Consider the following 19,388-nt stretch of genomic DNA (forward strand, 5'->3'; position numbering starts at 1 on the left):
GAGGAGGGAGAGGGTAGGAGTTGAGAGAGAGAGAGAGAGAGAGAGAGAGAGAGAGAGAGAGAGAGAGAGAGAGAGAGAGAGAGAGAGAGGTGAGGAGGAGGGGGTAGAATTAGGTTACCTTATCTTATCAACACACTCGGAAATTTCCTCTCAACGCACTTAGAAACCTCTCTTTTAATGCACTCAGCCCCCCAACACACTCGGAAACCCCCATCCCCCCCTCTCACTCGGATACGTCCACCCCCACCCCACACACCTAACCCTCCCAGGTAGCATAAGGGTAATTAATCATCAGGTGATATAAGCTGAGGCGTCTACTCTTCAGGTTAAATAAGTTGGTTCTGTATGTCTAAGCTTCTGGTGCAATAAGCTGTGGTGTCTAATCTTCAGGCGAAATAAGCTGGGATGTCTAAAATAAGCTGGGGTGTCTAATCTTAAGGCGGAATAAGCTGGGATGTCTTTCTTCAGGTGATCCGCGTCATTACAATCCTACGGTTGTTTACATGACCCAGTTGTCGTATACCCACACCCCTATCAGCTGTTGCACCGAGCTGCCAACATCCAGATTACCTCACGTATTCTTGTTATTACCTTTCTCGTCTTGTTAATATATTCTCACCACTCACGGCCCAAAGAGGTAGTTTAGGGCGACTGATAACGTGGGTTTATATATGAAGAAAACTAATAAATGAAGACAAAATATAACCAGAGTACGTTAACTTAAGAGCCTGTGTATGTTAACGACGAGGCTATCAGTGACCCCCTTCCCTCCTCCCCCACTCATGTCCTCCATTACTAGTTGTATGATAACTTTAGGCGGTCTTCTCCTCCTCGAAAGATAACTCCCTCCTACTCACCCTCACAAACCCTTCCTCTTATCTACCTTCCTCCTGGCAGCCATACGATAACTCTACGAGACGGTCACCCCCTACGACAGTGCACCCCCACCCTTGCCCTCAACCTCTTCTCCCTCTCTTACCAGCCGTACGGTAACTCAACGAGGTGGCCTTTTCCTGCACTGCTGCACCCCCAACACTGCCCCACCTCTCCCTCCTGCCAGCCGTATGATAAATCAAAGAGCCGGCCTCCTCCTACACCATGCCAGGTTCCTACTCCTCCTACCAGCTGTATGATAACTCAACCAGGCAGCCTCCCCCCTCAACCCCACCCCCCTGCCAGCCGTACGATAACTCACACGTTATGCCTCGCCCGGGAGCACTGTAATCTCGGACGTTTTCTAGCGAGATACTACTCTTGTTTCCGGCCACTGTGTTACGGGCCAACCAACGCCTTTGTACCTCGACCATTTTTCATTGATCACACAAGCGGAGGAAGGAAGTTCTCTACGTTTTACGAGTGGTGGGGAGAAACTGGTGGTGTGGTGGGGAGAAACTGGTAGTGGTGGGGAGAAACTGCTGGTGTAGTGGGGAGAAACTGGTGGTGTGGTGGGGAGAAACTGGTGGTGTGGTGGGGAGAAACTAGTGGTGTGGTGGGGAGAAATTGGTAGTGGTAGGGAGAAACTGGTGGTGTAGTGGGGAGAAACTAGTGGTGTGGTGGGGAGAATGTTCTCTTAACTAGGACTAAGAGATAGACTTATGTTAATATAGAATTTCTGTCTCTCTGTCTTCTGAACTATATAACCCGTAAGAAACACTGGGGAGACAGAGATATTTAAGAGAGATAATTGAGAGACATTAGCGAGACAATAAAGAGACAGCCACATCAGCGAGAGAAATTAGGCTGAAGATAAACAGCGAGACATTAACGAGAGCGAGAGACACTGATGAGACAATAAAGAGACTAACACATCAGCAAGAGATATTAACGAGATGAGAAAGAGCGAGAGATATTAGTGAGAGACGATAAAGAGATCAAATACACCAGCGAGACATTGAAGAGACATACACATCAGCGAGAGACATTAACGAGACAATACAGAGCCAAACACCAGAGAAACACATCAGCGAGAGACATTAACGAGAAACATCAGCGAGAAAATAGAGACAAAAACATCAGCGAGACGATAAAGAGACATTAACGAGATAAGAAAGAGCCAAACACCAGAGAAACACATTAGAGAGAGACATTAACGAGACGATAGCGAGATAGTACTCACGGTGATCTTGCTGGCGTCACGTGTGGAGATGCCCTGAGACTTGCCATGCCGCTGAAGCTGAACTGGGTAAGTGATCTGGTAGAATTGGGACTCCAGCGAAGACACGAATTGCTGGTTTTCTGCGTGTTCGTTGAGCAGCCGGCGTACCTCTCCTGTAGGGGGGAGAAAGAAGGATATGGTTAGTTCTACACGTGCTATGGTTATTACATGGACATACAGTAAACACACACACACACACACACACACACACACACACACACACACACACACACAGTGGAAAGTCTGTGTGTACTTATAAAGTATAATAACTTGGTCTATACTTTTGGTACAAACAGCCCGTAATTGACATGTAAAAGGTGAATTTAATAAAATTTTAGCACAAGAACAGCACACATTTCTACCTAACCTGACCTACACAAAGAGGGTGGTGGTAAAAGTCCTATGGCGACGGACGAGTGGTGACGAGGACAGGCAGAGATGACCGCCGGGAGTCTCTAGTCACAACTCTCCACATGGGCGGCACAGATAAGATGGTCGTTTATGCACTGGGATATTGGCAGCAGTGCAATCCGGTCCTGTCTGTGAGACTGAACAGCCTTTTCGAGGAGCCACTCTGCACACCCCACATTGGGAGGGGGCTAGAAAAGGTGCCCTAAACAAAGCCTGACTGGGCAACCGCACGCAGTAAGGTCATCCTTATGCGGTTGAAAACGCAATCATAATCACAGATCCAAACAAAAACAAACTATACAACCTCTTATGGTCACTGCGTGGAATGTCAGGACCCTTCTGGATACTGGCACAAATAAGCGTCCTGAAAGAAGCACTGCCCCTGTGGCAAAAGAGCTGGCAAGGTATAACATCGACATAGCAGCCATTAGTGAGTCCTGGCTCCCAGACGAGGGTCAACTCACAGAACGGGGGTCTGGCTGTACCTTCTTCTGGAAGGGTAAGCCTGCTGAGGAGAGAAACCGAGAGAAACCGTATTTATGGAGTTGGCTTTGCCATCCGCCAACGCATCCTTCACAGGCTAACTGAACTGCCTATGGAATCAACGAGCGCCTCATGGCGCCCCGAGTCCCACTGAATCACTCACGTCATGCCTTCTTCATCAGTGCCTACGCCCCAACACTGGATGTAGAGGATGATACCAAGGAGGCCTTTTATGACGACCTCGACAGAGTGTTAATCTTTATCCCCAGAGAAGATAAGGCTGTGCTCCTTGGTGACTTCAATGCCAGAGTTGACAGAAATGCTGACATTTGGCAGGGAACCATAGGGAGAAATGGACTCCAGGCAAGAACAAAGGTGTCGGCAGCTTCCATTACTGAACTTCAGTGTGCAGACGACCTCACCCCTTGTCGCTCACACTGAACGCGATCTACAGGAGATCCTGACTACCTATAAAGATGCGTATGCACACTTCGGCTTTGAGATAAATGTACATAAGACTCAGATTCTCGTTCAGCTTGCCCCTGGTTCAGCCACACTTCCACGATCCCTCCAGCTTAACGGTACTACCCTCTCTGATGTTACCCACTTTCAGTATCTCGGCTCCCACCTGACCACCACCGCAGACATCGATGAAAAGATTCAGCATCGGATCAGATGTGCATCTGAAGCCTTTGACAGACTCCGAAATCGTGTCTTAAACTGTAGGGAGCTGAAATTATCTACAAAGTTACAGTAGTCCTCCCCACCCTGCTATATAGCAGCGAGGCATGGATCACATACAGGAGGCACCTCAAGACATTTGAAAACTTTCACCAACATAGTCTTCGATCCATCCTCCGAGTTCGCTGGGAAGACAAGAGAACAAATGCAAGTATTCTCGCTGACACCAACTGGAAGAACATCGAGGCTACCATTATCCATGAACAAGTACGTTGGACTGGCCATGTTACCCGCATGGACGACAGTAGACTGCCAAAGCAGCTACTTTACAGTCACCTAACGAATAATAAACGTAACGCTGGCGGGCAACTGAAAAGGTATAAGGATAGTCTTAAGACAAACCTGAAAAGTGCCAAATCGACCCCCTCACCTGGGAGACGATTACTCCACATCGTAACGCTTGGGGGAGCACCACACGAGAAAGTGTCAACACTTTAGAGTTAGCCCGACTGCAAACCGAGGCAGACAAGCGCCAACGTCGGAAAGACGCTGCCGCCGCCCCTCCCGCACTAGATGTAGCCCCCCACATGTGCAACATCTGTGAACGACTCTGCGATCCCGTATCGGCCTCTTTAGTCATCTCAGAGCTCACCAACGAAGGAGACATCCCTAATAACTCATATCATTGTATCATAGCTGGATGATCGTCATACCGAGTGACAGCAAAGTAAGTAAGTGGGTGGTGGTGGTGGTGGTGGCGGTAGTGGTAGGTTGCGTTACTATGACTACCACCCACTCTCACTCAACGTTTCCTCTCTCTCTCTCTCTCTCTCTCTCTCTCTCTCTCTCTCTCTCTCTCTCTCTCTCTCTCTCTCTCTCTCTCTCATCCCTTCTTTCTCTCTCTCTTTCTCCTTCACTCTTTATGTCCTTTTCTTATCTCCCTCTCTCCCCTCTTACTTCCTCTTTCCCGTCTCACTCCCTCTCGCCCTAAGGACGTCGTGATCTTGTTAAGCACACCATCTGCCTTTCCGCCGCCAGGGAGAGTCGTACCTCCCTCACACCTCACCTCCCTCACCTCACCTCCCTCACACCTCACCTCTCACACACTTCACCTCTCTCTGCACTGTCTCACCTTCTTCGTTACTCATCTCTCTCTCTCTCTCTCTCTCTCTCTCTCTCTCTTTCTGTTATCTTAAGAGACAACAGATCCATTAAAAAAGAAAGTTTGTGTTATTTTTTCTCACAACTTTCTTCAAAACTTTCAAATGGAAGTCGTAAATTATAGGCTAAATCTCTCTCTCTCTCTCTCTCTCTCTCTCTCTCTCTCTCTCTCTCTCTCTCTCTCTCTCTATCTATCTCTCTCTCTCTCTCTCTCTCTCTCTCTCTCTCTCTCTCTCCTTCCCTCCCTTCCTCTCTCATTTTATTTTTTCTCACATTTTACTCATTCAGTAACAGAGGGAGTAAGGGAAGAAGGGAGGGAAAGGAGGAGGTGGGAGGGAAACAAGGAGGGGGGGGAGGGGGTGCAATAAGAGGGAGGCAGGGAAGGAGGGAGGAACACACAACATTTGTCTCGCCCTAAACCACTTGCCTCTAAGACCAACTTCACTGGAATTCTCAAGGGTTCCTACGTTAAATTTTCCTCCTAAATGGTGATGTGAGAACGTATCTAACTGACTCACTTAAGCTACGACACAAAGATGGTTTTTCAAAGGTTCCTACGTTAAATTTTCCTTATAGGTTCTCACACACACACACACACACACACACACACACACACACACACACACACACACACACACACACACACACACACACACAAAAGTCCACGTCGTCCATAAAATAAACCTTCCCCAAACGACTTCTCCTTACTTCCTCCCTCTCCTCTCACTCTCCCTCCCCTCCCTTACCCCCCCCCCCACCCCTCTCCTACCCTCTTCCCTCCCCCCAAGAAAAAAATTGAGAGAGAAAGAAAAGAAATTACCTTCAGGGAAAAATATAACAGAGAACAACTCGCTTTTTTTTCCTCTTACCTCCTCCTTCTCCTCGTAAAGTTAGAGGAATAGGAGGAGAAGGAGCAATAGGAGGAGAAAGAGGAGGAAAAGCAAGATGTAGAGAAGAAAGAAGAGGGGGAAGAGGAGGGAGAGGAAGGGAAGGAGGAGGAGGAAGGCGTATGCCACAACCAGATCATCTCACACACACACACACACACACACACAATGCAACACTGTGACGTCATCTCTTGTTTACAGAGGGAGGGGCGGGCGGGCGGGCGGGGAGGAAGGGAGGGAGGGACGGGAGGGAGGAAGGGAAGGATGGAGGGAGGGACGGAGGGAGGTGTCACACACAGTAAAAGTACTCCAGCCTCCTCCACCTCCTCTTTCGAGTATTACTCCCCTCCTCCATCTCTTCCTCCTCCTCCTCCTCCTCCACCACACTGGGGGGCTATTAGTATTAGTAACCCTCCCTAATCTGGTTGTAATAATTCCTTGAGTATTTTCTTCAATAGAGACTTGAACAAAGCAGTTTGCCTCACTCATAGAGACGCTGTGTTGACATCAACTTAATCAAGGCTTTACCTCACCACCCATTCACTAACCCACAATGCACCGCGTTACTCGGAGTTTGTTTACTTTGTGTGGGGGGTTGTGTGGGTGGTGGGGCGGGTACATACACTAATAAAAACTTATATATTCATACACACACAAATACACACTACACTACACTACACTACACACACACACACACGTTTAATTTTAATGTGTGTCCCTCGTGTTGGAGTATGGCCGGCCCGAAGGACACAGAGACCTGAATTAGTTTAAGGTGTAGAAGCTGTCGCCATCACAGCACCATCACCCAGTATCAAGAAATAGTCCGAGAAGACCGGACAACTCGCCAACAGCACTGGCTAACCATTACCCCGGAACAAGATCAACAAAGCGAATAACATCCAGGTTCCCAATTACTGCTGGATAGACAGAGGCAAATGGCGTAAAGAAACTTGTCCATAGTTTCACCCTGCCCGGGGATCAAACCCGTTATGTAAGATTAGATTAGGTTAGGTTTGGTTAGGTTAGGTTAGGTTAGGTTAGGTTAGGTTAGGTTAGGTTAGGTTAGGTTAGGTTAGGTTTGGTTAGGTTTGGTTAGGTTAGGTTTGGTTAGGTTAGGTTAGGTTTGGTTAGGTTAGGTTAGGTTTGGTTAGGTTAGGTTATCTCTACCTCACAGCACCATGATCGATTACATGCTTACATTCGCCAACCTCCCTTCCCCCACACACTCCCCTCCCTCCCCCTCCCCCCCCCCTCATCATCCCAATCAGTACAAGTACATTGATAGGTTAGGAGAAAGAGAGAATGGGGAGGGGGGGGGGAGGAAGATGATGGATGTAGAGAAGCAGGAAGAGAGAATGATGGGGTGAGGAGAAGGATGATGAGAGGAAATTGAAAGTATGAGGGAGAGAGTGAAGGAAGGGGTAAAAGAAGGAAGGGGAAGAGAGGAAGAAGAGGAGGAAAAAGAGGAAGAAGAAAAGGAAGAGAAGGAAGAAGAGGAAGAAGGGAGAGGAAGAGACGAAGAGAAGGAGGTGGTGGAGGAAGGGAGAGGAATAGAGGAAGAGAGGAGGTGGAAGAAATGAGAGAAATAGAGGAAGACAGGATGGAAAAAGAAAGGAGAGGAACAGAGGGAACAAACGAGGAGGAAGAAGATGAAGAGAAGGAGGAGGAGGAGAAGGAGGAGGAGGAAGAGGAGGAGGAGGAGGAGGAGGAGAGTCAAATATAACAAGCTTAGGCCGAGGTGACTGGGGTGTAATAGGGAGAAATAGGCGGAAATAGGGAGGAAATAGGGCAGGTGGTGGGGAGGTGAGATGATATAGGAAGAGTATGTTAATTTGATGTGATGAAATTAGGAGAGTGTAAACCAGTCCTAGTAGGCCCCAATGATAATAGATCCCAGTTTTAATTGGTCTCAGTCCTAATAGACCAAAACTATGAATACTGTATAAAAGAGAGAGAGAGAGAGAGTAGATCAATACCTTTATTTATATATCAGTAAGTCACGCTTAAAAACTTGTTTGTTCATAGATATAAATATGAGAGTGGGGAAGGAGGGGAAGGGGAGGGAAGGGAGTGGGGAGGGAGTGGGAGGGAGAGGAGGAGGGTGAAGATGAGGGAGAGATAGAAAGGGAGAACGTTGGCAGCGTCAACTCAGCCTCAGCTAAAGAATGTCGGCAGCCTCAACTAGAGAATGTTGGCAGCCTCAGCTCGTTGGCAGCCTCAACTAAAGAAATGTCAGCAGCCTCAACTAGAGAATGTTGGCTAAGAATGTCAGCAGCCTCAACTAAGAACGTTGGCAGCCTCAACTAAAAACGTCGGCAGCCCTCAACTAAAGAATGTTGGCAGCCTCAACTAAAGAATGTTGGCAGCCTCAACTAAAGAATGTTGGCAGCCTCAACTAAAGAATGTCGGCAGCCTCAACTAAAGAATGTTGGCAGCCTCAACTAAAGAATGTCGGCACCCTCAACTAAAGAATGTCGGCAGCCTCAACTAAAGAATGTTGGCAGCCTCAACTAGAGAACGTTGGCAAGCTCAACTAAAGAATGTTGACAGCCTCAACTAAAGAATGTCGGCAGCCTCAACTAAAGAATGTTGGCAGCCTCAACTAAAGAACGTTGGCAAGCTCAACTAAAGAACGTTGGCAGCCTCAACTAAGGAATGTCGGCAGCCTCAACTAAAGAACGTTGGCAGCCTCAACTAGAGAATGATGGAAGCCTCAACTAGAGACCAATATAGAGAACGCTGGGAGCCCCGGGTCACCCACACCACACCAAGGTTTCCAGAAGAACGCACCTTTTGAGCCACCACCTTAATATCATTTGTGTACCCAAAAATTTCCCTTCCAGATTTCAAGATTTCCAGTTCCGTGTTCCAATTCCTGATTTCGAGTATTAAGCTCCTGATTTCCCATTCCAGGTTTCAGATTTCCAGTTCTGTGTTCCAATTCCAGATTTCCACTTCCAAACAAAACATTTCTAGTTCCAGCCCATTGCCTCTGGTTCCATTTTCATTCCCGTTCCAGATGGGCGTATATTCCAGGAGTGTATACATTCCAGGACCGTGTGTGTTCCAGATCCATGTATATTCCAGGACCGTGTATATTCCAGGACCGTGTATATTCCAGGACTATGTATATTCCAGGACCGTATATATTCCAGGACCGTGTATGTTCCAGATCTGAGTGTATTCCAAGACTGTGTATATTCCAGGGCTGTGTATATTCCAGGACCGTGTATATTCCAGGACTGTGTATATTCCAGTTTTAAACTACAGAGCCCATACCTGTATGTATGTCAAGGTCATTCCAGATTCCAATATTCCAAGGCCTTTCTTCCATATTCCAGATTCCCACTTGCTGACTTCTGCTACAAGATAACCTATTTCAGCTGACATATTTCAAATTCCAGACCTGCCATCCTGACTACACAAGGAGACATTAAGGCTGACACTGTACTCGAACCCATAGACTCTTAAGACAGGAGATGAGTGTTGTTATCCACTCAGCCACCGCACACTTTACCTTCCAGATTAGAGAACGTGAACAAATCCATTTTCTCTTCAGTCAAACTCACAACAGATTCCCGATTCCAGGTCTGTGCTCTGAAATTCCGAATTCCAAGTCGACGTTTCCTGATTTTGGGCAAAGAAATTCCTATTCTTAAAACTCTGTTTTTTTTCAAATTCCCAGATTCCCGATTTCAAGTTTATGCATTGATTTTCCAAGATTCCGGGTCTTTGCTCACCAGATTACAAGATCCCAAAATTCCAGGTTTAACTCTCACCAGATCCTAATGTTCCAGGTTTAACTTTCACCAGATCCAATTATTCCAGGTTTAACTGTCACCAGATCCCAATATTGCAGGTTTTTCTCACATCAGATCCCAATATTCCAGGTTTAACTCTCACAGATCCCTGTATTCCAGGTTTAACTCTCACCACATCCCAATATTCCAGGTTTAACTCTCACCAGATCCCAATATTCCAGGTTTAACTCTCACAGATCCCAGTATTCCAGGTTTAACTCTCACCAGATCCCAATATTCCAGGTTTAACTCTCACCAGATCCCAATATTCCAGGTTTAACTCTCACCAGATCTCAATATTCCAGGTTTAACTCTCACCAGATCCCAATATTCCAGGTTTAACTCTCACCAGATCTCAATATTACAGGTGTAACTCTCACCAGATCCCAGTATTCCAGGTTTAACTCTCACCAGATCCCAATATTCCAGGTTTAACTCTCACCAGATCCCAGTATTCCAGGTTTAACTCTCACCAGATCTCAATATTCCAGGTTTAACTCTCACCAGATCTCAATATTCCAGGTTTAACTCTCACCAGATCTCAATATTACAGGTATAACTCTCACCAGATCCCAGTATTCCAGGTTTAACTCTCACCAGATCCCAATATTCCAGGTTTAACTCTCACCAGATCCCAATATTCCAGGTTTGTCTGGTACGAGTGAGATCTTTCTTAGGTGTGTCGGGGAGGCGAGAGAAATATTTCATAATTTCTTTCAAAGTTGTCGAATGGATTTCAGTCTGCTCTCTTTGTCGGGGTTGTGGTTGTATTGGTTGTTGTTTTGGTGGTTGTGATTGTGGTTTTAGTATTTGTTTGCTTGTGGCTGTTGTGGTGGTAGTTGTAGTGGTTGTAGCTGTAGTGGTGGTAGTTGTAGTGGTTGTAATGCTTGTGGAAGTTATGGTTGTAGTGGTTGTAGCTGTAGTAGTGGTAGTTGTAGTGGTTGTAGCTGTAATGGTGGTAGTTGTAGTGGTTGTAATGCTTGTAGTTTTAAGTTATGGCTGTAGTGGTTGTAGCTATAGTGGTGGTAGTTGTAATGGTTGTAATGCTTGTGGTGGTTGTGGAAGTTATGGTTGTAAGGTTGTAGTTGTAGTGATTGTGGTTGTTTATAAGTTTTTAAGATGGTATAGATAATGGCCATGTTAATAAGAGATACCATTTAGATAATGAGGGAGGGAGGGAAGGAGGGAAGGAGGGAAGGAGGGAGAAAGAGCGAAGGAGGGAGGGAGGGAAGGAGCTATGTCCCTTATATAAATATGTAAATGTAAATCTGTAAATAATTATGTAAATGACCGTCTTGGACTCGTTAGATGAGATCATTTACATAATATATCTGAGAGAGGCTTTAATTCCTGGGTCACCGGAGCTCTAAATGGTGGTGTAGAGAGAGAATATCAAAGGTCATTTGTACATATCGACTCTAGTAAAACTTACATGTTTACATACTGAGTCATTGTTTGTGTGTACACCATGTTGTATGTTGTGATTCATATTGCATGTTCAGCGACCTGTGGTGTAATGGTCAGCATGCTCGCCTCGCAAACGAGTGGACCCGGGTTCGATCCCGGGGCAGGGTGAAACGATGGGCAAATTTCTTTACGCCATTTGCCTCTATCTACCCAGAAGTAATTGGGAACCTGGATGTTGATCATGTTCCGGGGTAATGGTTAGCCAGTGGAGTTCGCTATTTGTCCGGTCTTCACTGGGTCATGCAACTAGTTAACAACTTCACGCCAAGGAGCCTCTAGTGCCGGCCATCCACGTACACGAGGGGCAGCCATTATGTTGAGTGTCAGGTATTTTTGTCATCAGATGGATCACTGATACGCGGAAGTGGATCAGGTGGATCATCATACGCGGAAGTAGACCAGGTGGATCACTGATACGCGGAAGTGGATCAGGCGGATCACTGATACGCGGAAGTGGATCAGGTGGATCACTGATACGCGGAAGTAGACCAGGTGGATCACTGATACGCGGAAGTAGACCAGGTGGATCACTGATACGCGGAAGTGGATCAGGTGGATCACTGATACGGGAAGTGGATCAGGCGGATCAATGATACGCGGAAGTGGATCAGGCGGATCAATGATACGCGGGTGGATCAGGCGTATCAATGATACGCAGAAGTGGATCAGGTGGATCACTGATACGCGGAAGTGGATCAGGCGGAACAATGATACACGGAAGTGATCAGGCGGATCAATGATACGCGGAAGTGGATCAGGTGGATCACTGATACGCGGAAGTGGATCAGGCGGAACAATGATACGGAAGTGGATCAGGCGGATCAATGATACGCGGAAGTGGACAGGTGGATCAATGATACGCGGAAGTGGATCAGGTGGATCACTGATACGCGGAAGTGGATCAGGTGGATCACTGATACGCGTAAGAGGATCAGGTGGATCACTGATACGCGGAAGTGGATCAGGCGGATCAATGATACGCGGAAGTGATCAGGTGGATCACTGATACGCGGAAGTGGATCAGGCGGAACAATGATACGCGGAAGTGGATCAGGCGGAACAATGATACGCGAAGTGGATCAGGTGGATCACTGATACGCGGAAGTGGATCAGGCGAACAATGATACACGGAAGTGGATCAGGCGGATCAATGATACGCGGAAGTGGATCAGGTGGATCAGTGATACGCGGAAGTGGATCAGGCGGATCACTAATACGCGGAAGTGGACCAGGTGGATCAATGATACGCGGAAGTGGATCAGGTGGATCACTGATACGCGGAAGTGGACCAGGCGAATACTGACACGCGGAAGTGGACCAGGTGGATCACTGATGCGGAAATGGACCAGGTGGATCACTGATACGCGGAAACGAACCCGGTGGATCACTGATACGCGGAAGTGGATCAGGCGGATCACCGATACGCGGAAGTGGATCAGGCGGATCACCGATACGTAAGAGGACCGTGGATCACTGATACGCGGAAGTGGATCAGGCGGATCACCGATACGCGGAAGTGGATCAGGTGGATCACGGGATACGCGTAAGAGGATCAGGTGGATCACTGATACGCGGAAGTGGACCAGGTGGATCACTGACTCACAAAGAACATAGCCCAGCTTATGTGAGATGTAGAGTAACGGTAGTACTGTTAACGGTAGTACTGAACAAACGGTAGTACTGTTAACTGTAGTACTGAACAAACGGTAGTACTGTTAACTGTAGTACTGAACAAACGGTAGTACTGTTAACTGTAGTACTGAACAAACGGTAGTACTGTTAACTGTAGTACTGAACAAACGGTAGTACTGTTAACGGTAGTACTGAACAAACGGTAGTACTGTTAACTGTAGTACTGAACAAACGGTAGTACTGTTAACGGTAGTATGAACAAACGGCAGTACTGTTAACTGTAGTACTGAACCAACGGTAGTACTGTTAACTGTAGTACTGAACTAACGGTAGTACTTTAACTGTAGTACTGAATAAACGGTAGTACTGTTAACTCTAGTACTGAACAAACGGTAGTACGTTAACTGTAGTACTGAATAAACGGTAGTACTGTTAACTCTAGTACTGAACAAACGGTAGTACTGTTAACTGTAGTACTGGAAAACAAACGGTAGTACTGTTAACTGTAGTACTGAATAAACGGTAATACTGTTAACTGTAGTACTGAACAAACGGTAGTACTGTTAACTGTAGTACGAAACAAACGGTAGTACTGTTAACTGTAGTACTGAACAAACGGTTAGTACTGTTAACTCTAGTACTGAACAAACGGTAGTACTGTTAACTGTAGTACTGAATAAACGATAGTACTGTTAACTGTAGTACTGAACAAACGGTAGTACTGTTAACTGTAGTACGAACAAACGGTAGTACTGTTAACTGTAGTACTGAATAAACGGTACATTGTTAACTGTAGTACTGAACAAACGGTAGTACTGTTAACTGTAGTACTGTTAACTCTAGTACTGAACAAAGGGTACTGTTAACTGTAGTACTGAACAAACGGTAGTACTTAACTGTAGTACTGAACAAACGGTAGTACTGTTAACTGTAGTACTGAACAAACGGTAGTACTGTTAACTGTAGTACTGAACAAACGGTAGTACTGTTAACTGTAGTACTGAACAAACGGTAGTACTGTTAACTGCACTACTGAACAAACGGTAGTACTGTTAACTGCAGTACTGAACGGACGAATATTGGACAAACGCTAGTAGCCTACTAACAACACTAGTACTTAACAAACGGTAGTACTGTTAAAGGTAGTACTGAACAAACGGTAGTACTGTTAACTGTAGTACTGAACTAACGTAAATACTGAACAACGGGAGTGCTGAACTAACTGTTGAAGAGTTGTACACTATTAATCACAGATGGTGGGTGGCGTCAGCTGTTTTCTCTGTCAGCAGATTGGTTGTAAACAATGGGACGTCAGCTGATCGAACATCAACACACACACACACACACACACACACACACACACACACACACACACACACACACACATACACACACACACACACACACACACACACACACACACACACTGTCACTATGTTGAAATGCCCTGTAGTATGACCTTCTCCCCACCTTGTTGTTATACCTGTATATCATCATATTTGTATCACTTATGTTTCTTGTATATTATTTGTCAATCAAGTGACCCATTCCCTAATTATGCAACTGTATATTTTCAGCCTTTTTGTGCCATGCCCTTTCAATAAACCGTTAATTATCATTACATATTATTATTATTATTATTTACAGTACCCCTACTATCCCCCACACACACACACACGTCAGCCAGAGAAGGTACAGAAGAGGCCTGCAGAATCATGCTCGGCGCAGACTACCTGGCTACAACAACGCTCTCTCCACCCTGAAATGCCATCCTCAGTGACCCCACCACCACGCACTAGCAGGGTTTGGCAGTGACAACTGCACCGTCATCGTCATCTACTGCCACCGGCAGTCCCCGCCCACTCGCGCAGTCCGCCACTACACATACAGACACACACACACACATGCCCCCACACACAGACTACACACACAGACCCCCACACACACAGACTTCCCCACACACACACAACATGGAGAACCCGGCTCACTTACCATTCAGATAAGCACATCACTCATGTAATCATTGTAGAAGTCGGAATGTCGTCTGCAAAGATGGAAGAAGAGGGGAGGACGTTAGTAATGTGATGGTGGCCAAGATGTGAGGGAGGGAGGGAAGGAGGAAGGAAGGAGGGAGGGAGGGAGGGAGGGAGGGAGGGAAGGCGGGGGGAGGGAAGGCGGGAGGGAGGAAGTGAAGTGACGTTAGTAATGTGATGGTGACCAAGATGTGGAGGGAGAAGGAAGGGGAAGGAGAGGGAGGGAGGAGGGAGGGAAGGAGGGAAGGCGGGAGGGAGGGAAGGTGAGGGGAGGGAAGGAGGGAAGTGACGTTAGTAATGTGATGGTGACCAAGATGTAGAGGAGGGAGGGAAGGAGGAAGGAGGGAGGGAGGGGAGGGAGGGAGGGAGGGAGGAGGGATGGAAGGAGAGAGGCGGGGAGGGAGGAAAGGAAGTGACGTTAGTAATGTGATGGTGGCCAAGATGTAGAGGGAGGGAGGGAAGGGAGGGAGGGAGGGAGGGAGGGGGAGGGAGGGAAGGAAGGAGGGAGGAGGGAGGGGAGGGAAGGGAAGGAGGGAGGGAGGGAAGGAGGGGAAGGAGGGAGGGAGGGAGGAGGGGAGGGGGAGGGAGGAGGGAGGGAGGAGGAGGTAACGTTAGTAATGTGATGGTGGTCAAGATGTAGGGAGGGAGGGAAAGAGGAGGGGAAGAGGGAGGGAGGGAGGGAGGAAGAGGAGATGACGTTAGTAGTGTGCTGGTAGCCAAGATGTAGGGAGGGAAGGAGGGAAGGAGGGATGGAGAGAAGGAGGAGGGTGTTTAGTGGGTGAGTAATATGGAAGAGGGTTACAGGGGGCGAAGATGGTGGGACAGAGAGAATATAGAGATGGAGTGTGTGTGTGTGTGTGTGTGTGTGTGTGTGTGTGTGTGTTGGGAGGAGGGAGAGAGGAAGGGAAGAAGGGTTTAGAGGAAGGGAGGCAGGTAATCATGACAAAATGTTGAAGGGGCGGAGACAGGGATAGGGGGAGAGGGAGGGAAGGAGGGAGAGTTGATGAGGATGAGAAAGAGGAGGAGGAAGATTAGTAGATGGCATTACAGGAAGAGGAAGAGGAGGTGATGCACTGGTGAAGGTGATCTACTCAAGGATATACTGGTAGGGTCCATCTACATCTACTCTGGGGTTAACATCTCTGGGGGTTAACATCTACTCTGGGGTTAACATCTACCTGGGGTTAACATCTACTCTGGGGTTAACATCTAATCTGGTTAACATCTACTCTGGGGGTTAACATCTATCTGGGGTTAACATCTACTCTGGGGTTAACATCTACTCTGGGGTGCTCTACTCTGAGGGTTAACATCTCTGGGGGTTAACATCCTCTGGGGGTTAATATCTACTCTTGGGTTAACATACTCCTGGGGTTAACATCTCTGGGGTTAACATCTCTGGGGTTAACATCTGCAAGTTCTATCTACTCTGGGTTAACATACTCTGGGGGTTAACATCTACTCTGGGGTTCTGCATCTCTGGGGTTTAACATCTCTGGGGGTTAACATCTCTCTGGGGTTAACATCTACTCTGGGGTGCTATCTACTCTGGGGGTTAACATCTACTCTGGGGTTAACATCTACCTCTGGGGTTAACATCTACTCTGGGGTTAACATCTACTCTGGGGTTAACATCTACACTACTGATGACCTGGGGTGCTGAAGGGGGGAGGGTGATGTCTGACCAACTCACTACGACGATCACTTTTAAACTCACTTATAAAGACACTTACACACGACAAACTTATCAGCTTGAGATTCTTATCATTCACTTATAAGACTCTACACATATAATCATGAGACATAACACTCACTTATAAAACACTTACAATCTTGACAGAATTTTTGGAGACACCAAACACTTAGAAAACCTTACACATAACAGACTCATGAGATATAACACTCACTCTGGAGCTACATACTTAAGATTTTTGGATCAGTATTCTATGTCATTTTTCAGGGGAGGGTGGACTTTGGGAGGGTGGACTTTTGGGAGGTTGGACTTTGGGAGGGTGGACTTTGGGAGGGTGGACTTTGGGAGGGTGGACTTTGGGGGGGTGGAGGGGAGGTGACTTTGGGGGGTGGACTTTTGGGGAGGGTGGACTTTGGGGGGGACTTTGGGAGGGGTGGACTTTTGGGAGGGTGCGGAGGTGGACTTTGGGGAGGTGGACTTTGGGAGGTGGACTTTGGGAGGGTGGACTTTGGGGAGGGTGGACTTTTGGGAGGTGGACTTTTGGGAGGTGGACTTTGGGAGGGGTGGACTTTGGGAGGGTGGACTTTGGGAGGGTGGACTTTGGGGAGGTGGACTTTGGGGGAGGGTGGACTTTGGGAGGTGGGAGGGGTGGACTTTTGGGGAGGGGTGGACTTTGGGGAGGGTGGACTTTGGGGAGGTGGACTTTGGGAGGGTGGACTTTTGGGAGGGTGGACTTTTGGGGGAGGGGTGGACTTTGGGGGAGGGTGGACTTTGGGGGAGGGTGGACTTTGGGGGAGGGTGGACTTTGGGAAGGGTGGACTTTGGGGGAGGGTGGACTTTGGGGAGGGTGGACTTTTGGGGAGGGGTGTGACTTTGGGGGAGGGTGGACTTTTGGGGAGGTGGACTTTGGGGGAGGGGTGGACTTTTGGGGAGGGGTGTGACTTTGGGGAGGGTTGGACTTTTGGAGGGTGGACTTTTGGGAGGGTGGACTTTGGGGGATTGGGAGGGTGGACTTTTGGGAGGGTGGACTTTGGGAGGGTGAACTTTGGGAGGTGGACTTTGGGGGGGAGGGGGTGGACTTTGGGGAGGAGTGGACTTCTGGGAGGGTGTGGACTTTGGGAGGGTGGACTTTTGGGGAGGGTGGACTTTTGGGGAGGGTGGACTTTGGGGAGGGAGTGGACTTTCTGGGGAGGAGGAGGTGGCCTTTCTGGGGATAATTGGCCTCTCTGAACTATTAAGTGACCCTTGAACGAGGACCTACAGTACACACACCTGACAGAGCTCATTAGGAGGTCAGAGAACCGTATTCGACGACTAGAAGAGGTCAGGGTCAGGTCAGAGGTGAAGGTAGGGGAGGTCACCACTCGCTGAGGTCACGACTGTCAGGAACTAAAACTTTGACTATCCACCTGAAGACATCACGAATGGGGCAGGTGCTGAGTGGGGGGGCTGAGTGGGGGCTGAGTGGGGTGCTGAGTGGGGTGCTGAGTGGGGGGGCTGAGTGGGGTGCTGACAGGGGTGCTAAGTGGGGTGCTGACAGGGGTTCTAAGTGGGGTGCTGAATGTGGGACTGACAGGGTGCTCAGTGGAGTGCTGAATTGGCGCTGACAGGGATGTTAGTGGGATGCTGAATGGGGTGCTAATTGAGGCGCTCAGTGGGGGCACTGAGTGGGGTGCTGAGTGGGATGGGTGAGGTGAGGGTGAGGTGAAGGGGTGAATGGGGTGCTGAATAGGTAGAAGGGTATAAGAGATGGTGCTGAGTGGGCTGAGTGGGGTAATAGATGGTGTTGAGTGGGGGTAATAGATGGTGTTGAGAAGGTTGAGTGCGGTAAGAGGGTGGTGAGTGGGCTGAGTGGGAACAGATGGTGCTGAGTGGGGTAACAGATGGTGCTGAGTGGGGTAAGAGAGAGTGGTGAGTGGGCTGAACATGCAAGTACACAATATTGGTTCATTAACTTACAAAATCATTAATAATATACAGCATAAATAATTCCTTTCAATTTCTATCTTCACCACTGTGTCCATCGAGGTTGTGGATGGCTTGTGGATAGTTGTGGATAGTTGTGGATGGTTGTGGATGGTTATAGATAGTTGTTGACAGCTAAATTACATACTAATCTACACTTATAATATATAAACAGAAATGTGTGTGTGTGTGTGTGTGTGTGTTAACTAGACTTAAAAATTTATGATGTTACCTTATATGTATTCAATACCTTAAATTTAGGCAATCAGTTAAATTTAGACAGTCACTTAAATTTAGGAAATTAATTAAAATTGATGCATTACAAATTAATTTCTTTAATTTGGGATTACCTTAAATGTAAATAATCATAATACACTTCTGAGACTTTATGATAATTAAAAACAAAAATTAAGTTTAAAATCTACATCACCTTAATTTTAGGTATACTTAAAACACCATACCGTTCCCCCTAGTCATGGTTTAATTTTAAGTCCATCATCACACCACTATGAAAAACATATAAGCCATACCTTAAATTTAGGAACGTGTAATTAAAACTCCATTCCTTAAAATTTAGGAATAATCGACCCTCACTTACAACACATCCCTTAAAAGTAATTATATACATAAAATTTTAGGGATAAAGACAGATCACTTAAAATAGGTTCATGGTTATACCTAAAATGAGAGGGGTGGGAGGGTGGGAAGGAAGATTAGAGGGGAAGGGAGAGGAGGTAATAGGAGGAAATGGATAGTGACCAAAGGTAAGAGGGAGAGAGAGGAACGGGAGGAGGGAGGAGGGGGAGGGAGGAGGAGAGCAGAGGGGGGTGAGGGGTGAGAAGTAAGGGGACACATAACTATTATGAAGGGGGGTTGGGGGCAGTGGTGGTGAGGAGAGGAGGGATGGGAGGGGGAGGTAACGGTGAGGGAAGGGAGGGTGGAGTAGGGTGCAGAAGGGAAGGAAGGGGAAGGACAAGAGAGAAAGGAAGGGTGTATAGCAGAGAGAGAGCATAAGGGAGG

At 47.4% G+C, this 19,388-nt stretch overlaps 1 protein-coding gene across 21 annotated transcripts in view; it reads right to left on the reverse strand.

Annotated features, from left to right (window-relative positions):
* The window catches only part of LOC121880142 (disintegrin and metalloproteinase domain-containing protein 11-like), a 180,416-nt gene that overhangs the window by 101,628 nt on the left and 59,400 nt on the right, over nt 1-19,388 (reverse strand). For all 21 annotated transcript variants that reach the window (XM_042387307.1, XM_042387230.1, XM_042387220.1 and 18 more), the window contains exon 2: nt 2,117-2,271. In XM_042387307.1, coding sequence (XP_042243241.1) covers nt 2,117-2,271 — 155 coding nt within the window. The remainder of the gene's footprint in view (nt 1-2,116; nt 2,272-19,388) is intronic.

The sequence above is a fragment of the Homarus americanus genome, unplaced genomic scaffold (genome assembly GCF_018991925.1).
Source record: "Homarus americanus isolate GMGI-L3 unplaced genomic scaffold, GMGI_Hamer_2.0 scaffold50564, whole genome shotgun sequence".
Lineage (NCBI taxonomy): Eukaryota > Metazoa > Arthropoda > Malacostraca > Decapoda > Nephropidae > Homarus > Homarus americanus.